Genomic DNA, 23555 nt, shown 5'->3' with positions numbered 1-23555 from the left:
TGGGGGAAAAGATACACTCTTACATTGCTGATGGGACTGCAAATTGGTGCAAGAATTATGGAAAGCAGTATGGAGATTCCTTAGAAAACTTGGAGAGGAATCATCAGCTCACTCAGCTATCCCATTCCTTGGCCTATACCCAAAGGACTTGAAATCAGTATACTACAGTGACACAGTCTCATCAATGTTTCTAGTAGCTCAATTCACAATAGCCAAACTATGGAACCAACCTAGATGCCCTTCAAAAGATGAATTGATAAAGAAAATGTGGCATACACACACAATGGAATATTACTCAGCCTTAAAGAAGAATGAAATTAGGTATTTGGCCATAAATGGATGGAGCTGGAGAATATCATGTTAAGCGAAATAAGCCAGTCCCCCAAAACCAAAGGCCGAATGTTTTCTCTGATATGGAGATGTTAATTCACAATAAGGGGCAGGGGCAGCTAGGGAAGAATAGAGGTACTTTGGATTGGGCAGAGGGGAGTGAAGAGAGGCAATGAGGTAAAGGGGTAGGAAGGGTAATAAAATGAATCGGACATTATTATCCTGTGCGCATATATGACTACATGATTGGTATAACTCCACATTAGGTACAACCAGAAGAATGAGAAGTTATACTCCATGTATGTATGATGTGTAAAAATGCATTTTACTCTCATGTGTCACTAGAACAACAATAAAAAGAAGTGAAGGATGCATCCCTCACCTAAAGGCATTATATTAAAATCAGTTAAACACAAAATGTGTGAGTCAAACAAAGGAGGCTTAGGGTTGATGCAAAAAGTGTACAAAGTGTAAACAGAAGAATTGTCCTTTGCAAAGGACCAAGATCTCAAGGGGAGAGGAAAGTAGGTGAGTAGGAAGGAGGGTGGGAAGCAGGAAGTTCCAGAAATTCCTGTTTGGCAGTTCTCATACTCTCTTCAAGGTAGTGATACAATAATTTTTTAAGAGAATTGGGACAGGAAGCCCTGGACCTGCACTCTGCAAGCTCCAGCAAGCACCTGTTCCTGACCTTGAAGAGCTCTAGTATAGTAGAAAAGACTCAAACTGATCATTTCAATCTTACCTGGTAAGTGATAAGATGTTCTGTGGTTCTCTGGGTGTACCAAAGAAGGACAATGAATTCATCCTGGGGTTCAGAGAAGGCTGAAGAAAATCTCCATCATGTTTAGTCTCCAACCTCAGCCAAGTATCAGCTTGATAAATAATATTTTCGTGTATGTTGTGGCTTGGATATGAGGTTTGTCCTGCAAGCTCACGTGTGTCCTGCAAAGCTCATGTGTTAAGCAATGCAGTAATGTGCAGAGGTGAAATCATTGGATTATTAGAGCTATAACCTAATTGGTGGATTAATTCATGTGATGGATTGATAATTTGAATTGATTACTGGGTAGTAACTGAAGGCAGTTGGGGTGTGTCTGGAGGAAGTAGGTCACTGGGGACATACCCTTGGGGATTTTATCTTGTCCCTGGATCCTTGGATTTGAGTGTTCTCTCTCTGCTTCTTGTCTGCCAGGAGCTGATGGCTTTCCTCTGCCACGCTCTTCTGCCATGATATTCTGCCTTGCTTCAGATCCGGAGTGACGAAGTCTGCCAACTGCAGACCAAACCTCTGAAACTGTGAGCCCAAAATAAACTTTTCCTCCTCTAAGTTGTTATTGTCAGATATTTTGGTTGTAGTGATGAAAGCTGGCTAATACAATGTGCCTGGAACTTTTTTATCCATTCCTCATAATAATTATGCCAAATATCCACATCTTTAGTCCATTGTGAGCACTGGCACACAATAAGTGCTCAATTAATATTGGCTCACTATCCTTTTTGGAAAGACTTTTGTGGTATTTCTAAAAAAAAAAAAAAAAACTTTCCCTAGGTGGATGGGGGAAGGGATGATGACAGACCTCCTGCATTAGAATTGCCAGGAGTCTTATTCAAACATCGTTGAATTTTCTTGGGGTAGAGGCCATGGAGTTGTATTTTTAACAATCATCCCTTGGATTCTTATACATAATTAAATTTTAAGCCACTAGATTATAGAAGCTTCCAATTTTACCCCTCTTTTTAAACCCCACCATCACCCAAATGACCTTAATAACTTTCCACAATGCCCTGATGCCTGTCTATCTCATTCCACTTCTACATACTACTGACTGATTTTTCTCCTAAAGAGAAGTTCCAAGGGACACAGCTTGCTGCCCAGGCCCTGAATTCATACCTTTTCAGTTCTGATGCTCCTGCCCACTCCCTTACTAGGTCCCAGGAGGCAGGTCTATGAGCTATCTATCACAGAACAAGCGCTGTGCTTTTCAATTACTCTGTGTCTGTCTGCACTCCAATGTCACATTCTACTGCCCCAAACGTAGGGTAGCCCTACGTTCAAGGACAATTTCATGCACTGATTTCTCATGAATCTTTTCCTGATGTCCTTCACCCATGTGATTTCTTTCTCTTCTGGGTCCTTACCATTCTTTGTGCCTTTACTGTGATGTTTTCCATAGTCTACCTTATGCAGTTTTGTCGAGTTTTATCCATTCTGCTGCAAGTTGCAGGAAAGCAGACACTGTGTTAGTAAACTCGGTGCCCAGCACAGTGCCTGAGGCACAACTGGGTCTCAATAAATGGTTTTTTTACTGAGTGAATTCACTTGGCTCAAATGTAAGCCCTGGAGACAGAGACTGTGCACCAGTCTTTCCTGTGACTACTGCAGTGCTCTGCAGTGCTTTCTACCCAGTAGGTATTAGAAATGTGGTGACTAAAGTTGCACCTGGCAACTTTTCCCCTTTTGATGACAAATTATTTAAAAATCAAAACAAAACCAAGATTTCAATACTGGATGCTGGAGTTTACTGACTCTTTTACAGTCTTAACTGTGACAATTATTGTAAATTTAGATGAAATATGTTTCCCTATTTAGGAATACTAAAATTATACCAAAGTAAGGTGACTATTTTCCCTACAGCTAAGACCAACAGTTACACTGTTTTACTTCAAAAGACATATTTAGTTCTAACTCTATCCCCTTTACAGTATGTGACATAAGGTGTTTTCAAAAAAAAGAAGTTCTATTTTTACTTTGAATTACTAAATACAGAATAGATTTAATACACATAAGTGTATATGCATACGTATGTATAGTCTTTTTAAAAATAAAACATTTTACTTTGAGATAATTGTAATTCACATATAGCTATAGGAAATAAAGAAGAGAAATCTCAAGGATTCATTGCCCATTTTTTTCAATGAGAACATTTGCAAAGTTATATTAAAATATCACAAATAGGACACTGGCATCAATATTTTCCCAGATATACTTACACTGTGTGTGTGTATACCCATGTGTGCATTTAGTTACAAGCAATTTTAACATGAGTAGTTTTGTGTATCCAGTTACTGTGAAGATACGGAAGATCTTCACGCAAGGATGTCTCCCGTGCCCTCGTGTAACCATTTGCTCTCCCCTCCCCAAGTCCTGTCATCTACTAATTAATCTGATCTCATTATGTTTGTTAAAGAATATTATGTCTCAGAAATGGGGTGGGACGGGGTGGGGGAAGGAAAGATATTGGACTGAGACAGACAACATTACTCTATGTACATGTATGATCATACGAATGGTATGAATCTACATTGTGTACAACCATACAAATGAAAAGCTGTACCCCATTTGTGTAAAGTAAATCAAAATGCAGTCTGTTAAAAAAAAAAAAAAAGAAAGAATATTATGTCTCTGGAGGCTGAGGCAGGAGGATCATGAGTTCAAAGCTAGTTTCAGCAAAAGTGAGGTGCTAAGCAATAGCACTCTGTCTCTAAATAAAGTACAACATAGGGCTAGGGATGTGGCTCAGTGGTCAAGTACCCCTGAGTTAAATCCCCACTGCTCTCCCCTGCAAAAAGAATACTATATAAGTGGACTTATATAACATATAATGCTTTGGGATCGACTCTTATCACTTAGTAAAATTTCCTGTAGATTCATCTAAGTTGTCTATTGTGTCAACAGTTTATTCCTTTATGTTGTTTCATTAACAAAAGTCTAAAGTTTACATTAGGGTTTGCCCTTTCTGTTGTAAAAGCTATGGTTTTGACAAATGGCTGTCAGGTATCCACTACGATGATATCACACAGAATAGTTCCATCACCCAAAAAAATCCCTTGTGCTTCCCCAGTTTCTTCTTTAACTCCTGTCCCTCATTCTCTGTCAACCATGATCATTTTACTGTCTCTACAGTTTGTGTTTTCCAGGAGGTCTTGTAGAGGAATAATATAGTATATAGTTTCTTACTGGCTTTTGTACTTAGCAATAGTCTTTAAATTTCCTCCATGTCTTTTTGTGGCTTAATAGCTCATTTCTTTTTATCACCAAATAATATTCCATTCCACTGTATGAATATAACAGTTTATCCATTCAACTGTTGAGGAACATCTTGGTTGTTTTCAGTTTGGGGCAATTATTAATTAGGTTACTACATACGTTGTAGGCAAGTTTTGGTGTGAATATGTTTTTAACTCATTTGGGTAAACACAGGAGCACATTTGCTGGGTTGTATATGAGTATGTTTAGCTTTATAAGAAATTTCCATTTTTGTCTTCCAAAGTGGCTGTACCATTATGCATTTCCACTGGCAATGAGGGTTACTGTTGTTCCATGTCCTTGCCTGCATTTGGTGTTGATGGTATTTTGCATTTTAGCTATTCTCTTAGGTACGTACTGTTATCTTGTTCTTGTTTTGATTAAAATTCTCTAATGACACAATGTTGAATTTCCTTTCATATACTTATTTGCATCTAAACATCACCTTTAATGAGGTATCTGTTGAGATTATTTGTCCATATTTTAATTGGGTCATTTATTTTCTTACTGTTGAGTTTGAAGAGTTCTTTGTAAATTTTGGATGACAATCTTCATTCAGACATGTGTTTGGTAATTATTTTCTTTCAGCATATGACTTGTATTTTTCACTCTCTTAACAGTCTCCTTCACAGAACTGAAAATTTTAAATTTAGTGAAGTCCAACTTATCATTTTTTTCTTTCATGGATCATGCTTTGTTACTATGTCTAAAAATTCATTGCCAAACCCAAGGTCACTTAGAATTTTTTTATGTTATCTTTCATAATACTTAGTTGTGCATTATATATTTAGGTCATGGTTCATTTCAAGTTAATCATTGTAAGACACATGAGGTCTGTGTCTGTATTCACTTTTTCACATATGAATGTCCAGTTGTTCCAGTACCATCTCTAGAAAAGACCCTTTTCCATTGAATTGTCTTAGCTCCTTTGTCAAAAACCAGTTGGCTATGTTTGTATGGGTCTATTTATGGACTCTCTATTATGTTCTATTGATGTATTTGTCAATTTTCTTTTTTGCCAATACCACACTCACTGCCTCGATTATTAATCTCTACAGTATGTCTTCAAGATAGGTGGTGTCTGTGCTTTAACTTTGTTCTCTTTCTTTGGTATTGTGCTGGCTATTATGGGTCTTTTGCCTTTCCATATAAAATCAGTTTGTTGATATCACAAAATTTCTTGCCAGGACTTTTATTGGGATTGAATGGATCCATACTTCATCTACAAATCAGGTTAGAAAGAATTGATATCTTAACTATATCTTATTTAGGAACAAGAAAAATCCTTTATTTAGATCTTTGACAATTTATTTCATTAGAGTTCTATAGTTTTCCTCATAGAGATCTTGGGCATGTTTTGTCATAGTCATACCCACATATTTTATTTTTGCTGCTAATATAAGTGCTATTGTTTTAAATTTCAAAATTTCAAATTCCAACTATTTATTGTGGTTGTATAAGAAATAAATAGACTTGGTACACTCACTAACTTTGTGTTCTGAAACCTTTCTATAATACTTATTTAAAGACTTTTCTGGTCGATTTTTTGTTATGCTTTATGTACACTGTGTTATCTGTGAACAAAGATAGTTGCATTCTTTCCCTCCTAGCATTCTGTATTTCCTCTTCTTGTCTTATTGAATTAGGTAGGACTTCAGTCAAGTGTTAGGTAAGAGGGTGGGAGTCAGATCCTTGCCTTGTATCCCATCTTAAAGGAAAAGCCTCTAGCTTTTTGCCATTAAGGATGTTGTTAGCTACAGATGTCTTGAAGATACTGTTTATCAAGTTAGGAGAATCTCCTTTATACACAATATTTATCACAAATGGATATTAAATTTTTCTAGTTTTCTTTGCATCTACTGATACAATCATATAATTTTTCTTCCTTAGTCTTGATACAATGGATTACATTAATTGATTTTTGAATGTTGAAGAGTATTGCATATATTCAATAAATCCCACTTGGTTATGATATATAATTCTTTTTCTATATTATTAAATATTATATGCTAATAATTTGTTGAAAATTTTTGCATATATGTTCATAATAGATACTAATCTATAGTTTTCTTCTTTTGTAATGTATTTATCTGTTTTTTTTTTTTTCAGTATTAGTATATGGGCCTCACTGAATAAGTTAGAAAGGGTTCCCTCTGTTTCTTTTTTTTCCTCCAGAAGAAATTATAAATTCTTTGGAACATTATATGTAATAATAATATCATTTATATATGAGAATAGTCTTATTTCTTCCATTCCATATGTATGCCTTTTATTTCTTATTCTTACTTTATTACAATGGCTAGTACTTCCAGACTATGTTGAATAAGTGCAGTAAAAGTGAATATTCTTTCGCTGTTCCTAATCTTAGAGGGACAACATTCAATCTTTCACCATTACATGTGACATTAGCTGTAGGATTTTGTAGATGCTCTTTAATAAATTGAGGTGATGCTTCTCTGTTCTAACTTGTTGAGATTTCTATAATGAATGGGTGTCAAATACTTCTATTTTACGTAATTCTTCTTTAGCCTGTGGATATGGTAGGTTACTTTGAACTAGCTTTGTAATGTGTAATAAATTCCACTTAGTCATTTTATACATTGTTGAAATCAACTGCTGATAGTTTGTTAAGAACTTTTGAGCCTACTTGTGAGAGATATTAGTCTGTAGTCTTTTATTATTGTGTTGCTTGTTTTGCTTTTTGGGTTGTGGTAGGGATTAAATCCATGGTCTCACACATACTAGGCAAATTCTCTATCACTGAACTACATCTCTAACACTCTCTTTTCTATTTATTGAAAAAGGCCATGTAAAATAGTTTTTAAAGTATTTGGCAGAAGTCTTTTAGATCACCTTTATCTAGAAATTTCTTTTTGAGACCTTTTAAATTATGGATTCAATTTCTATAATAGGTATAAACTATTCAGTTATGTATTTCCTCTTGGTAGAGTCTTGGGCTAATCACTTTTGATTGCCAATTTGGATGTCAGTGTTTCCCATATTTTCTCAAAAGACTACAGCAACATTTGCAAAACAGCAATTGACTTTAATCTGGTGCTCTGACATCATATACACAAAATCTACAGGCAATTTATAGGCAAAACTTCTGCAGTAGCAGAGACAGAATTAATTTGAATGTAAAAGAAAAGGCAGAATGTATGTGAGAAGAGCATCCACAGGTGATATGTGAGGAAGCTGTTATTCATGACTATTGTGCAACACCAAACTGAATGTGAGTTTGATTTTACATGGTTAAGCCTCGTGTAGGAATGCGACAATTTTACATGGTTAAGCCTGGTATTAAAATGCTGAAAGTATCAAATGTGTATATTGCCATTGTCCCTCAAATAGATGATTGCAAGGGGAGGGGATCAAGGTCAACAAACATTTTGCCTACTATTTTTGGAAGGCATTCAGAGTGTTTAGAACATTTCAGCTCACAACAATGAAGCTAGCAGACCAGACAGATAGGATTTCAGAGTTAGAGCTTGCCCCAGTTCAAGAGTGTGTGAAACCAGATTAACAGCGCATACTTTTAATCCTAGACAGTATAGCAAAGTCACATTCCATTATAAAAAGTTATGTTATAATCTTGTAAAAGGCAAACCATTCTAACTCTCACACTGCCCAGAAAACTAGCAGATGCAATACCAGTCAAATTCCATTATCCCCCACATCGAAGTACTATATAATTCTTAAATTGTTCTGGAATTTTATAGTATTAAATCTATCTGAAGTAAACAGACTCTAGAACACTATTTGAGAATCTTCTTTCTCAGTGGTATTTTAATATTTGTTATTAATTAATTATAATACAAAATGTAAGAATAAGAACATCTTTCAGATCACTTTTGTGTGCACACACATGTGTAGTTCCTTGAAAATGAACTCAGTTTTGTAACTGAAGTCACTTAACTAACCCAACTCAGAAAACTCATTCTCCAATAAAAGGACAAAGCTACTAAAGAAAAACCGTAGTTTAAGAAAAAAAGCTAGCAAGCTCTATAGAGACAATCTGACCAAAATTGAGAATAATTACTAAATGTCAAGTTTGCTGAGGTATGCAGAGGACACACAGTGAATTAAGGTACTACCATTGCTCATTTTTAGAAGGAGAACATTAGAAAATATCTAAACCACTTCTTATTCTTCTGTGAAATGGAGAAAGGTCACCAAATAAATCCTATTCTATAAAGATCACCAATCCTTTAACTGCAGACATTGGAAGTTAGAAAGTTGCTAAATATTATTTAATCCAATGCCCACATCTTATAGATAAAGAAAAACACAGAAAAATGAAAGAATTTAAGATTATAGCTAAGACTACAACTCAAATTTCCTAATTTCTAACCAAGTACTCTTTATATTATATTGTCTATCTCAGAGTCCAATGGACTTTCTTTGCTCCTAGTTCTTACCACAGTTTGGTTGTACCTAATCAGGTCAATTAAGTTCAGATGAATAGAGCTCAGGGGCTATTTTCTCTCTTTCTTCTCCCATCCTCTCAACTTCATAGTTTTAGTTTAATAATTTAAAAAATTATTAAGGATTTAATTTGGCATAGGAAGTGAGAAGACTACAAAATCAAGTAAGGCATACTTCCTACCTCAGAGGAATTATAAGTATAAACACTGAGTATGGTATTCTTGGAGACCAAAGTTATATGTACAAAATTTGTCACCATCGCCCAATCAAATTTTCTGATGGAAATCCCCTTTTTAATTGACTCCTTAGTTTCCAGAGTCATTTTTGTTACTATGACATGAAAGTGAATGGATATCTGGTTTCTTTATCCTTGCTCACTATTAACCAATTAGTTCTGGAGCTCTGGGCAGTCATATCTCTTTATACTTTATCTCCCCAGTGTGGAAAATAACCTTCTGTTATCACCTTTCTTCCTTTCTTTTCTTCTTTGTGTTTTGTGCATTTTTTAAAGTAGAGCTTCATAGTTATTCATAGTAATTGGGTTCATCCTGACAAATTCATACGTGCATGGAATTCAATTTCAGTTCATGATCCCCCTGCTTTTCCTCACCCCCTTTTCCCTCCTGTCCTCCTCTTCCTTTCTTTTGAATATGATCAAATTCAAGGTGTTAAGTATAATCAATTTATGTCTTTTTTTCATATTTCTCTGGTTTCTCTATGTTCACAGTAGACAAACTCTTCATTCCCAGATTATTAGCAGCCATGGAGCTGTTAGATGTAGTCGTAACTTGTTGGAAGCAATTTTAAACACAATTTAGTCTAGAGATATACAGATCAGACTGGTGGCTAGAAAGTTAATTAAGAAGTCAAATTATAATGAAGATCAATCTCAAACTAAAAACCTGTCTTTGGTTCCTTGCCAAAACTGGCTTCCATTGGCTTTTCTAAATTATTTTGAATGATACCTTGTTTTAGTCCATTTGGGCTGCTATAGCAAAATATCATAAAGTAGGAGATTATAAACAATGAACATTTGGTTATCACAGAAGAGGCTCGAAGTCCAAGATCAGAATGTAAGCATGGCTAGGTACCCATGAGGGTCCTCTTCTGGATTACAGAATGCCAGTTTGTCACTATGTCTTTGACATGAATCTTTGTGGCTATTTTGTAAAAGCATTAATTCTCTTTAGGAGGGTTCCACCTTTACAGTCTAATGACATCTCACACCACAAACATATCCTAATACTATCACAAAGGTGATTAGGTCTTAACATGCGAATTTTGGGTGGACACAGACATTCAGACGCAGCACCTCTCAACACACAGCCTTTCCTACCACTCCTTCCTGTCAAATGTTATTGCTCCTATCCTTCTTGTGTAAGAAGTTTTACACTTCTTTGTAAACTTTATTTTAATAGATTTGTGTTGTTGTCCTTTTTTGTGTTTTGGTACTAGGGATTGAACCCAGGGGTTCTTTACCACTGATATACATCCTCAACCCTTTATATTTTTTGATTTGAGACAGGGTCTCCCTAAGTTGCTGAGGCTGGCCTTGAACTTGCAATCCTCATGCCTCAGTCTCCTGAGTCCCTGAAATTATAGGCAGGTACCAGCATGCCCAGTTATTCTAATAGTTCTTTAAAGTTCTTCCTTCCATGGAGCCAGAAATCTCTTCTTTCTTTTAATTCTTACACAAATATTTAAAATACAAATAATAATTCCCTTTCCTAACTCCCTTTCATGAGTATTGCAAACGTGAAAGAGATGATATGCAAAAACTCTCAACCAACATCAATGGGAGAATAGAGTCCTTAAACTCTTGTAATCCTTATATTGTAAGTTATTTTACTATGTATCCATAATTTTTTACAAATTAAAATAATCAAATGGTTGGTAATCTTTTTTACAGAGAATTAATAAGTATTCCTGAATTATTTTAGAATATGTAACACAATATTAAAATGTATCCTTGTGGGCAACTCATGTTATATGATGATGCCCGGACAAAAGTCTGTGACACATTAATGTTACTAATATGTCTAATTGAGGCAGATATTAAAACAAACATTGAGAAATATTATGTGAAAGCTTGTGGGGTAACTTGCTGCATTGATAGATAGGCTCTGAGAACTCTATATTTCAGTCATGAAATTGCCAATCAGATCAAATGATTATCAACATTAGCCTGAATGAAAGTAGAAAAGCATTGGGGAAAACTTAAAATGCTCTTTTTCTCTCTCAGAGTTGCCTATTTGCTGCTTGAACTCGAATTTGAATACTTCTTCAGAAGAAGGCCATGATTAGAGGAATAAAAGGGTTTCATGTGGCAGGAGTAAAGTACCACTGTCATATCCCATCAGTCCTCTCAGCACCCACTCAGGCACCCCTGTCTTACACCAGCTCCAAAAGAGATTTTCCTAAGAAATGAGTTTCAAGCTATTTCAGTACCCATCACTACTGTCCACTTGTCATAACTGAAAAAATATCCATTATATTACAAAAAGATTCTGTTATCCAGCATTTGCTAATTATGATTGAGACCAGAAACATATAAAGTTTCAAAGAAAACAATTGAAGGGAACATCTGAAAATAATTTCCCCCATTCTTTGTTGTTCTACTACTCACGGCAAATCTTCCAATCTGGAGGCTTCATGTCTTGGATCCAATAGATCATAACCACATTCATTGTAGATTTCCAAATAGGAAATGTGTGTTGTATATATTTTGCTGCTGTCCTGATTGGAAAAGAGTAAGACAGTATTTAATGACTATAAATAACAATTCAGTTTAGAGAAAGATGAACACATTTATCAACGTAGTTTCCTCAGAGTTTTGTTCCTATTCTCTTTCATTCTATGTGGTTTACATTTTCAGTTCGTGACACTTTCAAGTTGCCAGTTACCATATGCACGGAACTTTTTTCTTTTTTTTTTTAATGGCCAACACCCATGATTACAAGTAACTTCAGTCTGTTATTTTTTATTGGTTCCACATTATACATAAAAAGTCAATGTATACATACAATGAGCCAATTTGGTTGCAGAACTGTATAACACACCATTTTTTACTTTCCAAACCAAAAAAAAAAGTTACTGAGAAAATACACACTTATATTCTATGAATAGTCTATTCATAAAAAAGGCAGAGATCATTTCTTTGGTTCAAAAACTATAGTAGCAAAACAGTTTCCATCTTTAATCATAATTCTTTTTTTTTAACTTTTTTAATATGCAAACTTTTCTGGTGACATAAGTAGATAACAATGAAAACAAGTTCTGGGGACAGAAGATGACTTATATCAGTCAGGTAAGAGAGGACACTAACAGTTCGCACCTTGCTTGTTGGGTTAATTTTCCTGGCTCAAGTGGGAAAATCAAGGATATTCATTTAAGGGTTAGAAAAGGGTGTTTTCTGTGGTCATTAGTGAAACACAATGATGTAGGCATCAATGTAATTGGGATAAAAAACCAAGGTGACAGGTCTAAGTCTCAGTTATGCTAATAGAGAAAAAGAACCCAATCCTTCTGAGGTGAAATATGGCAGGAATATTTTTGAGCTCTTCAGGGAATTTCAAGTTCAGTTTTCTATACAAAATATCAAAAAAGAGCACCACCTCAAAAATATGAATGCTTTCATTTCTGCAAATATTATTATGTTTTTACTAAAGGGAGAAAATGTTTGAGTCTTGTGGCAAGAATGATGTCACAGTGGATAGTAACAGAGAGGATTTGCTTCAGATGACATTCCTGATTCTCAGTCATATACAAGAACAATCCACTTCATAGGTGTTGTTCAAAAGAAGAGGAACAGTGGCCTGCAAATCAAAAGCTGAAATCCCAGTCCAACCAGCCATGAACTTCTATCATCAGGCCTTGGTTTTCACACACATGAAAGTGAGGAAGTTGTAGATGAATCCCTATATGTTCTTTAGTTTAAAAGTAACATGATTTATTGGTCCTAAAATAGCTCACACTATCCAAATAAAGATATACCATCTCATAGAAAAAAAAGATACATGAAAAATTAATGTACTTTCAACCAACACATGAATATAATAAAAACACTGAGCTACAGCTGAAATTCCATGCTCTGGTGTTCTGTGAAGGTGGCAACATGGATTGAATTCTTGCTAAACAAATTTCTCTCAACCAAATTCTGGAATCCTGCTGATGTGACTCCAAAACTTATCCTGACAATGACCTATTGATTGCATTGGTATCCTGTGTTAGTGAAGGCACCATTTCAACATAATTGTATGTGTAGCTTGATTTAGTACAGGTCTCAGAGACTATAAGCCTAAGAGACTGTAAAGCTGTTAGTCTAATTCAGTGTTTCCCAAAACAATCTATGAAATACTCCTGGAAAATGTGTCCCATGGTCAACATAAATATTCTGCCCTCCCTGGAAGATAATCAGAGCATGTTAAAGGCCTTAGGGATCATTCAGTCACACTGTGAGATCCTGTTCTAAAACTTATCTGAATATTGCTGGAATGAACCAGAGATTATGGTTTGAAATCTTAGCATACAGTTCGGAGCTTGGAGAATACAGACAGAACTGGGTTTGAATATTGGATGTGCTTTTTATAACAGTGATCCTTGATTATTTTGGCATGATAATCAGTGAATAACAGCTTTGATCTTGCAGAAGTATTGTGATGGAGAAATAAGGCTATATATTTAAAATCCTTCCAAAAATGTCCTTAACCATCACAGGGACCAATGGATCATTGTTACTGCAACTATTATCTTTGTCATTGATATTGTTTTATCATATTTTTTAGTACTAGGGATTGAACCCAGTGGTTCTCTACCACTAAGCTATACCTCCAGTCCTTTTCATTATTATTTATGAGATGGGGTCTCACTAAGTTGCTGAGGCTAGTCTTGAACCTGCAATCCTCTTGCCTTAGCCTCCTGTGTAGCTGGGATTACAGGCAAATGCCACTGCATCCATCTTACCATGGATATTGCTTTAAATTATTATGTCCAGAAACTTCAAATGAAGAATTCAGTATGTGAATATAAAGGGATGGAAAAGAAAAGCAAAAAGAACAGCCAACTTATATGTTCATCTGCAGTGAAGAAATTCTCTTCTTCCAGAAAGTTGAATAAATCATAAAGTCAGGAAAATGGCAGGTCTACTGCTCTGAGATGATAGGGATAATGGCTTTGGCTCCTCCAGTTTCTTCTGCATTTTCTGGACTTTTATTGGAATACACACTTAAAATTCATTGAGCTTTGTGGCAAGCTACCTTTCCTTATTACTCCTTTTTAGTGTCTAGGTTGCCAGACTGTAATGTAACACACATGTTTCCCACAGACAGCCTTGTCTCCTGCCCCCAAACAAGTTTGAAACTCACAAGACTCAAAAATAATGAGCAGTGATTTCTAAAATAAATGGAATCAATTTTCTTCTCTTAAAATCAGTGAAAATGTGTTCTTATCACACTCACAGGCATTTCAGGACCCAGTATGCCCTGGGCTCTTAGTTTATCTTGAAATAAAGACTTTGCATAAGTCAAATGTTTCCTTTCTTTAAGAATTATAGAGAGGACTGGGGTTGTAGCTCAATGGCAGAGCATTTGCCTAGCACATGTGAGATGCTGGGTTCGATCCTCAGCACCACATAAAAACAAATAAGTAAGGGGATGGTGTTTATCTACAACTAAAAAAAAATTTTAAAAAAAGAGAAAGAATTCTAGAGAGCTCCATTGGTCCTCTAATGCAATCAATCGACTGGAGAGCTTGGAGTACACTCCTCAGCTACACAAAGCAGGCAGACTTCATGATATACTTTCAGTTGCCTGACTTATTTCACCAGAGCCAGGTGTGGTTACAAATGGATGTGCTGCTCCCCATCGTGGAAATCTGTCCATTTCCAGGGAGCTGCCCTGGCTATAAATTGGTCTGATGAGCTTTCTCCAAGTCCAGGAAATCACTGAGGATCATGCAGAAGAAAATGGGGTTTAGAGTCATGCCCATGACAAACAGATCTAAAACACTGAACCTGACGGACGGTGAGTACTTGGGTGACATTTTGACTTTTAGGACTGCATGAAATTTTAAAGAAGATGAAAAATATTTTCCATTAGGAGAAGACTTATTTATTTGGTTTAACTTAATCAGGGCTTTGAGAGTTTCAAAGGGTTCTCTGAAATTGGTCAGGGATCGTTTGGCCACAAGCATTTACATGAATATTAATGGCTGTGCTAATAAATAACAACTATCATGTACTGAGCAAATACTGTGTGCCAGGACCTGGACAATATCTTAAATACTGTCTGCCCAGTCCCTCACAGCAACTCCATAACACCAAGACCTTAAGCAACTGCCCCAATGTCACATGATGTCAGAAGTACACATTCTCAGACAGGCCAGCCTGCACCAACCCAGTGATCTTTCCAAGACAACAGGCTTCCTGATTAGGCCACAGCAACAAAAACTATTAGAAACTACATTCCTGGTTTGTGAAATCTGGGAACAAAATTGTTCATGTAAAAAATAAACGAGTAAATGAAAAGAAGGGTCTCGAATCCAGCACACGCGCTACACTCAACTCTTTCTCTTCCACGTTTTCTGGCATGCAGAGCTGGCATGCTTGAGCTAGTGAGAGATGAGCTGAACTAATGGATAATTGCTACTTTATGGATGGCAATTAGACTTATGCAGATCTCAGCAATTTTTCACATCTTTGCAACTCGAAATGCAAATAACATACAGTAGAGAAATTTTGGAGTGACTGTTACAGTGACCTACTTAGGACATTTGTTGTACAGAATTAATACAACCAAGGAACTGCTGGAACCAGAAGGGATGCTGAAGATCTTCTAGTACAATTCAAACCCTACTTTCAGAGTGGAGAAAATGAAACCCGGAGAAGTTAATGGACTCATTATAGTAAATTTGTTTAAATATGACCAATAAAATAAAGCCAGTCTGAGCCACAGAGGCAGTGTGTGTAGTGGCAAAAGCATAGAAAATGGTAGAACAGACCTGAGATGAGCTCCAGCTCAACTCTTTATAAGATGTGGATCCACACAAAAAATTTTTTAAATGGAGGCTCAGTTTTCCCAAGTATAAAAAGGGGATACTTACTTTGTTAGTTGTACTTTTGTTGTATTAAATAATGATAAAGTATAAGGCCCTTGGAGGCACTCAATAAATGACATAATAAAGACAGGGATGCTGAGCATGGTGGTGCCTGCCTGTCATCCCAGCACTAGGGAGGCTGAGGCAGGAGGATCACAAGTTCAGAGCCAGCTACAGCAACTTAGAGAGGCTGTAAGCAACTTGGTAAGACCTTGTCTCTAAATAAAAAATACGAAAAAGGGCTATGATGTAGCTCAGTGGCTAAGTGACTCTGAGTTCAATTCCTAGTACCAAAAATAAAGACAGGGACTCCTCTTTATAATTCTGTAATGTTCACTGCAATGGGATTTGTACTCTGGTAAACTTCAGCTTCTTTTTGTGAAAACATAGCAACCATGCTATCCCGTTTAGTGCTTTGGTAGCTAAAAGAAAGTTCTGCTTGGTTAAAAGACTCTTCCTCAGTTTTTTTCTTTTTTTCTTCTTTTTTTTTTTTTTTCTTTTCTGGTACCAGGGATTGAACCCAGGGGCACTTAACCACTGAGCCACATCCCCAGACCTTTTTATATTTTATTTGAGACAGGGCTTCGCTAAGTTGCTTAGGGTCTTGCTAAATTGCTGAGGCTGATTTGGAACTTGTGATCCTCCTGCCTCAGCCTCCCAAGTGCTGGGATTACAGGCATGTGCCATTATTCCTAGGTTTTTTAATGTGGAATATAAGCTTTTAATTGGTAAGAGGTGTTATCTGCTCTTTTAAGCTCTGTGGCTGTAGCAGAAAGAACTCCCTTTGATCCTTTGCTCAGTTAGCAGTACTTTAATGAGGAGGGCCTTCTTAATTTCCACTTCTCCAACAAAATCTTAACCTTTCTTCAAATGTAAAGGTTGGAGCTATTACACAATAATATTTTCTCACTTCGATATAATACCACAATAAATTTCCCATCCACAGTAAATTTCTGCTGAATCTATCAAACACAAAATGAACTTGGTTTTATACCTTTTGTAACTGCTCAAAAATGTACGACAGTGTCCTTGGGATAATGCCTCTGTCACTGTAACGCTCAGCCCCGCCTGTGATAGTGAATGTCTTGCCACTGCCCGTTTGTCCATATGCAAAGATGGTTCCATTGTAACCTGCCAGCACACTGCAACGAAAAATGGGCACACTTTTAATACCAAAGTGGCTACCTGCATTTGTATTAGATGATTGTATTCTAATAGCAACCTTATTAAATTCTATGGAAAAGATATTTATAGAAATATCCACAGAAATATTTAGTCATGTGACTGTGACTAAAATTTACATTTTAATCCAGGCATATCAGCACATTGATCCTTTTCCTCTAAGAAAGAGCACGTAACTAAAGTTCAGCTATCTTAAATATTTTCTTTGTATTTTACTATGCTAGACTAGAATCAAAGAATATGTAGAAAGACCATCCTGGGGAAATAACACCTGTGATTTGGTCACCTGTCCACCTGACACCTGCTACCTCACACAGTCACTTCCTACGATACTAGAACACACACAGTTTGCTACTATGTACCTTGTAATGTAATTTTCTACAGTTAATTCTCATCAACTGAAAATCTGCTAGGAATTTCCCTTCTCTCCTTTCTTGGAATGACTTTATTTTTTTTTTAGGAAGATGCTGGTCCATATGTGTTCTTTAGCCCTGCAAAACAACCCTTGATTTGATGGTGGTCTCAAAAGCCCAGGATCTTCACAGCCTCTGCAGACCACCACCAGTAACAGACACTTTTAACAATGTGTATGACATATTTCAGGCTTTCAAAAGTGGGTCTTTTTCTAGGCCACACGAAATAGTAAATTCTTTCGGCTTTACTTCTTTTTATTCATTTACTTTGTTACAAGTGGCTCCTTGATCTCAAAATGTTTTCATCAATACAGCTATGATGCTGTCAGCTAATGGTACCCACATTGTGAGTGGTTTTTTCATTAGATGACTCCTCTGAGATCACTCCTCACAGTTCACATTGGGATTCCTGCTCTACTACTCTGCTGAGATCCTGTTCACAGTTCTTTCTAGGTCTTTTTATGCCTTCCCTCCCTCATGCTGAGTGACCTATCATCCTAATTCCCTTCAAAACACACAGCTGTTGCCTAGAACTTTATCTGACGTAGTCAGTTAAGTTCACAGCATCTTATGCAACTAACACACTAACAGTATCATTAGCAACAAATTAATGCATCCTTTGTTCTGTAAGCAGGTGATATTGATGCTTATAAACTTAAAGGACTCAGTATAGGCAGGGAGAAAAAAGGTATTACTACTGTGTGGTTCACCTTTCTACTTTGGAGAAGCTTAATCATTTTTCATCATGTCTTCACATGAGGACAGTAGACTTGAAATTGTGTTGGAATTACTGTAATGCATTTAGGTGGATGATTATAGAATCTTTCTTTTCAACAGAATCTGTCACCAATGAAACAGAAATGTCCCATTAGCAATCTCATTTGGATATATGGTATTTCTTGGTCACAAATGCTCTATGAAAATGAAATCTATAACTTTTAACATCAGACCTTAAATGTTTTATTGATTCTAGATATAAAAATTCTTATAATATATTAGTCATGATCTGTCTTGAAGAACAATGAATACGGAGCAAAAATTAACACTTTCCTTTTGACACAGATACAGCCTTTGGAAAGTGGGTACTATAGCGTGCCCTACTGGTACTCACTGATTGTTCTACTTTTTTTATACTTCAATCTTCTTTCTCAGTCAATTGTTTCTGCCTACCTGTCTCTAATAGGTGCCCTCCCTACCCTCATCTGCTATGGGATGGAAAACTAGGTAGCACAGTTTCATAGGGCATTGTGTGAAATAGATACTCCTGTGACCATTTATTACATTGCTACAATAAAAAATTAAATAAAGAAATGCCAACAGGCAAGGTTTATCTCTAGTTCCTTTATCTAGAGGCCCTGCATCCCAGGGTTCCAGTGTCCAGTATTTATTGGGCCCCAGGTGTTTATGTCCTCTTCTAGTCTCATCTTAGAGAAAAAAAATTTAAAAAATAAAGAAATAGAAATGGTGGTGTAAGAACCTTCAAAAATCTATTCCTTCACAAGAACAATGATAGCAGTGGTAAAAATGGTCAAAATCAACTTTTTCAGAACCCTGGGAATTATCCACAGGTACACAATAATCCAAGGAATGTTTATTTAAGAAAAACAGCTGAAACTCAGTAGAACAATAAGTGCCATGGTTTTAGCTTGAAAATTCTCAGCCCTCTTTCTGCAGCTCCCCAGTAGCCTTGATAAACAACAGCCGTGAAGCCACAGGAGCTGTGCAAACCAGCAGCCAAATAACACTTAAGGGAGCAGGGCAGGTTTGGAGTTCCTCAAAAACCCTATTCCCAAAGCAATGTCACTTCTGTACTTTCTCATAGCTCCCTGAAAAAGCACCACTTACAGTATAAAACTCATCTGTGACCTGAAAGAACCACTAAGAGCTACATAGCGTGAGCAACCCTATCCCCAGAGTATTTGTTGAGAATAACCAGTGGAAAGTATTTAACAATACAGCTGCTTGAGGCCCCAATACCAGTGAGGTAAGCACAAAGGTGACCAAAATTTTAAAAGAAAAATCTGTGAAATAAGATGTCTGTGAGGTGCTTTGAAAAGCTCTGACATATTGCTTGGATTCCAGAAGGTCACGCACACATTCAGGGTTATGGGTATGCCCAAAACATACTTGAGAAAATCCTTGAGACTCTCCACAAGCAGTAAGTTCAAGGCATTTAAAGAAATCTCTATCTAATCATTAGCCTAAACTAATTAAGCATAGACTTCAGAAGCTGTGCATGGCAAACATAGAGGTAAAAAAGGCGACCAAAAACTTAGAAGATAAATCCATGGAATAAGACAGCTATGAGGGGCTTTGTAAAGCACTGGCATATTCAGATATAGACTTTCAGAATGAAACCAGAATAGACACTAAATAAACAGGCAGAAGAGCAACAATAACAACTAACAACAACAATAAACCCTGGGGAGGGTAGGAATCTGATTCCTAAGGTTGTCATAATACAGTACTTAAAATGCCCAGTTTTCAAAAACAAAATTAGAAGACATGCAAAGGAATAAGAAAATATCACCCATATACAGGAATAAAATGGAAACAGTCCTTAAGGAAGCCCGGATGTCTAAGCAGGTAAAAATTAAATTAGCTATTATAAATATGTTCAAAGAATAATAGTAAAGCATGTTTAAAGAATCAAAGGAATAAAAAGATTATGTTTCATAAATTGATCAATTAATAAAAAGGTAACATTTTAAAAGAACCAAAGAGAAATTATGGGGTTGAAAAGTAAAATAACCCAAATTAACAATTCATTACAACAGCAAATTTGACTTGGAAGAAGAAAGAATAAGTGAATTGGAAAATGGGTTAATTAAGATTTTCCAATCTCAGGAAGAGAAAGGACAAAAAAATGAAGGAAAATGGAACAGAGATCTCAGAGACCAACATATCCATGACAGGAGTCCTAAAAGGAGAAGAAGGAATATTTAAAGAAACAATGACCCCAAATTTTCAAATTTTAAGGAAAAGTATTAATCGACATATCCAAGAAGTTCAATAAACTCCAAACAGAACAAACACAAAACATCCAAACCTAGACACATCACAATCCATCTGTCTATAAACAAAGAGAATCTTGATAGCAGCAAGAAAGAAGTGACTAATCAAATACAAGGAATTCTCGATAAGATTAACAGCAGATTTCTCATTAGGATTCATTTAGGCCAGAGGTAATGGGATACCATATTTAAAATGCTAAAAGTAAAAGACTGGTCTGAATCTCTTTTCAGAAATTGATGAGCTTCTCCTAAAATTTATATTTGAATTTTATCTTCAGATTGTTTTTTGCTGTTGCATAGAAATACACTTGATTTTTATAAGTTGAACTTGTATCTTACAACTTCATTAAACTTGTGTATTCCTTTCAATAGCCCTATATAACTATGTAATATTGTATCTACATCAATATCTATTACTGGTTTTCATCAACAGTTCTTGTTTCATACCTCTTTCCTCAATTTGTCTTAAAAACTAGGAGCTCTAATCTAGCTTCACCTCGGAGTCTGCCATATAGAAATTCTCCGATCCACCTTATCTAATAGTAGATGATAAGACCATCTTTTTCATAAGCAAGATCCCCTAGGTAGGTAGTGGCCAATGAATTGGACTTTGGTTTTTCCCGCTAAGCTAAGAGAGGTTCTTGGACTTTTCTATATATGTGATCATGTCTAATGCAAATAGGGATAGTTTAATGTCTTCCTTTTAAATCTGCATGTTTTTGATTTCTTTTTCTTGCCTCAGTTAGTTTGCTAGTAACAAATTCTCCCAGTTTTTGTTAATTTGGGAATAAACAAAAATTCTTCATTCATTATCGAAGAGTAATTTTGCCAGTTAAGAATTTTCTATTTGTAGATGATATGATATTCTATATGGAACTCCTTTAAAATTATTAGAAATAATAAATAAGATCAACAGCATTGTAAAGTATATGACAATCTTATAAAGATGGTAATGCTCGCAGCTGGGAGGTGTAAGGGAGTGCAGAATGTAGGTGCTTGAGTTCAACCCTCAGCATAAGGAAAAAAAAAAAAGAGAGAGAGAGAGCTTGTAATACCTCCCAAACTGATCTACATTTGTACAATCTCTGTCAAAGTTCAGGCTGACTTCTTTGAAGAAACTGACACAATTCTCCTAAAATTTATATGGGAAAGCAGGGGATACATAATGGCAGAAAACTCTGGAAAGAACAATGGTGGAAGATTCACATTTCCCAATTTCAAAATGCACTACAAAGCTTGAATAATTAAGACAGTGAATATTGGCATAAGAACAGACATATGGGATCAATGGAATAAAACTGAAAATCCAGAAATAGATTCTTACATTTATAATCAGTTTATTTTCAACAAAGGGTGATAAGACCATAGAAGAAAGGGCAATCTTGTTAACAAAAAATGCTTGAAAAACTGCAAAAGAATGAAACTCAATCTCCATCTCACACCAGGTACAAAAAAATAACTCAAAATGAATCATAGACCTAATATAAAAATTAAAATGTCTCCAAAGAAAACAGGGATAAATCTTCAAGACATTGGATTAGACGATGGTATCTTAGCTATGATGTCGAAAGCAACAAATAGTCAAGGGAAAAAACAACTGAACCTCATTGAAATTAAAAAGTTTTGTATTTCAGAGAACACAATCAAGAGAGTGAAATGACAAGCCATAGAATGGGTCAAAATGTTTGCAAATCATCTGTACACTAAGGAACTTGGCATCATTTCTATAATTCATAATACAGGAAAAATCTTAAAGTGCAATCATAAAAAGCAAAGTTAAAAAGTAGACATGGAATCTAAATAGACATGTGTATTTTTAATTCTGATAAGGGACAAGCAATATATGTCATATTTAGTCCATGGAAAATTATTGGACAATATAAAGGGAAAAAAGAACTGATAGTAATACGGACAGAATTTGAAAACATTATGTTAAATGAAAGAAATTAGTTACACAGGCTGTATATTGTCTGATTCCTCTTATAAAAGATACCTAGAATAGGCAAATGCCCTTAGTAAATTAGTGGTTTTCCACAGGCTTTGAGGGAGGGGAAGTGGGAGCAACTGCTAATGGGTATGATCCAGGGTTTTTTTTTGGGGGGGGGTAATGATCATATCCTAAAATTAAATAATGAAGAATGATGTATATTTGTACCAAAAACTCCTAAATTGTAGTTTTGGTATGTGAATTTTAACTCAACAAAGTTGTTATAACAATAAAATGGTAAATCAGAACCTACACTCAAGTGCTAGTAACTAGATGCACTTGCCACCTTTTCCGTAATATTTTTAAAAGAAACAGGGAATAGTAATTAATAAATGAAAAGCAAATAACCAATTTCAGCAGTGAACAACGGGATGGTCATTTTTGGTGAAAAAGCATTTCTAAATACCCTACTTTCAACAATGCAGGCTACTGCATAATCCATTTCAGTTAGAGATAGCCTTGATATGTAAATAAATCAACCATTTATAAACACAGAGTTTGATGATCAGATGAAATTTCCATTGTAGAATTCCTTTCCTTCCTTAAGCAAAATGCATATTCCCTAGGAGTTTAAATTATAAAGCTATTCTGTCAGTTCTTATCTTTTAATATTTGCATGAATAAAACAAAAATAAATCTTCTACCCTCTAGGAGATTATAAACTAAAGTATTACTCCACACACATCACCTTTCCATGCTAGAAAAATACAAATCATTTTTAAGTTTAGCTTTTCATTTTTATTACTCTTTGTTTAACTAGACTCCAAGTAGAGGATTGCCTAGAAGTATCAGCATAAAGTGAGACTTCATTTTGTTTACCCCAGATGAAAAGATTTTAAGCATCTCCTTATACAACGTCTAAATCAAAATAACCAAAAAAATTATTAGTGTAATGTTAATTTAGTACAGTAAGCCAAAAAAAAAAAATTCTAGTTTCACAAATTTGAAAAGACAGCATAGTTGGAAAAGAAACAAATAGAACCATGGCTTTAATAATTGGTGTCATTAGAGGCCTTCTAACTATTTTTCTTCCAAGGAAAGAATCCCCTCTAAGCTATTTCTGCAAGATATTTACAAAAACCATG

General features: G+C 35.6%; 1 protein-coding gene across 4 annotated transcripts in view; it reads right to left on the bottom strand.

The window, feature by feature from the left end:
• KIF6 (kinesin family member 6) overlaps positions 1 to 23555 on the bottom strand; it is a 410860-nt gene that overhangs the window by 311612 nt on the left and 75693 nt on the right. For all 4 annotated transcript variants that reach the window (XM_079148124.1, XM_079148122.1, XM_079148123.1 and 1 more), the window contains exons 4-5: positions 16869 to 17016; positions 11409 to 11518 (exon numbers count right to left, since the gene is read on the bottom strand). In XM_079148124.1, the coding sequence (XP_079004250.1) occupies positions 11409 to 11518; positions 16869 to 17016 (258 nt within the window). The remainder of the gene's footprint in view (positions 1 to 11408; positions 11519 to 16868; positions 17017 to 23555) is intronic.

Source organism: Sciurus vulgaris (genome assembly GCF_902686455.1).
Source record: "Sciurus vulgaris genome assembly, chromosome: 7".
In the NCBI taxonomy this organism is placed as follows: Eukaryota; Metazoa; Chordata; class Mammalia; order Rodentia; family Sciuridae; genus Sciurus; species Sciurus vulgaris.
The sequence above is the reverse complement of the archived record's forward strand: the minus strand, read 5'-3'. Positions and strand labels throughout refer to the sequence as shown.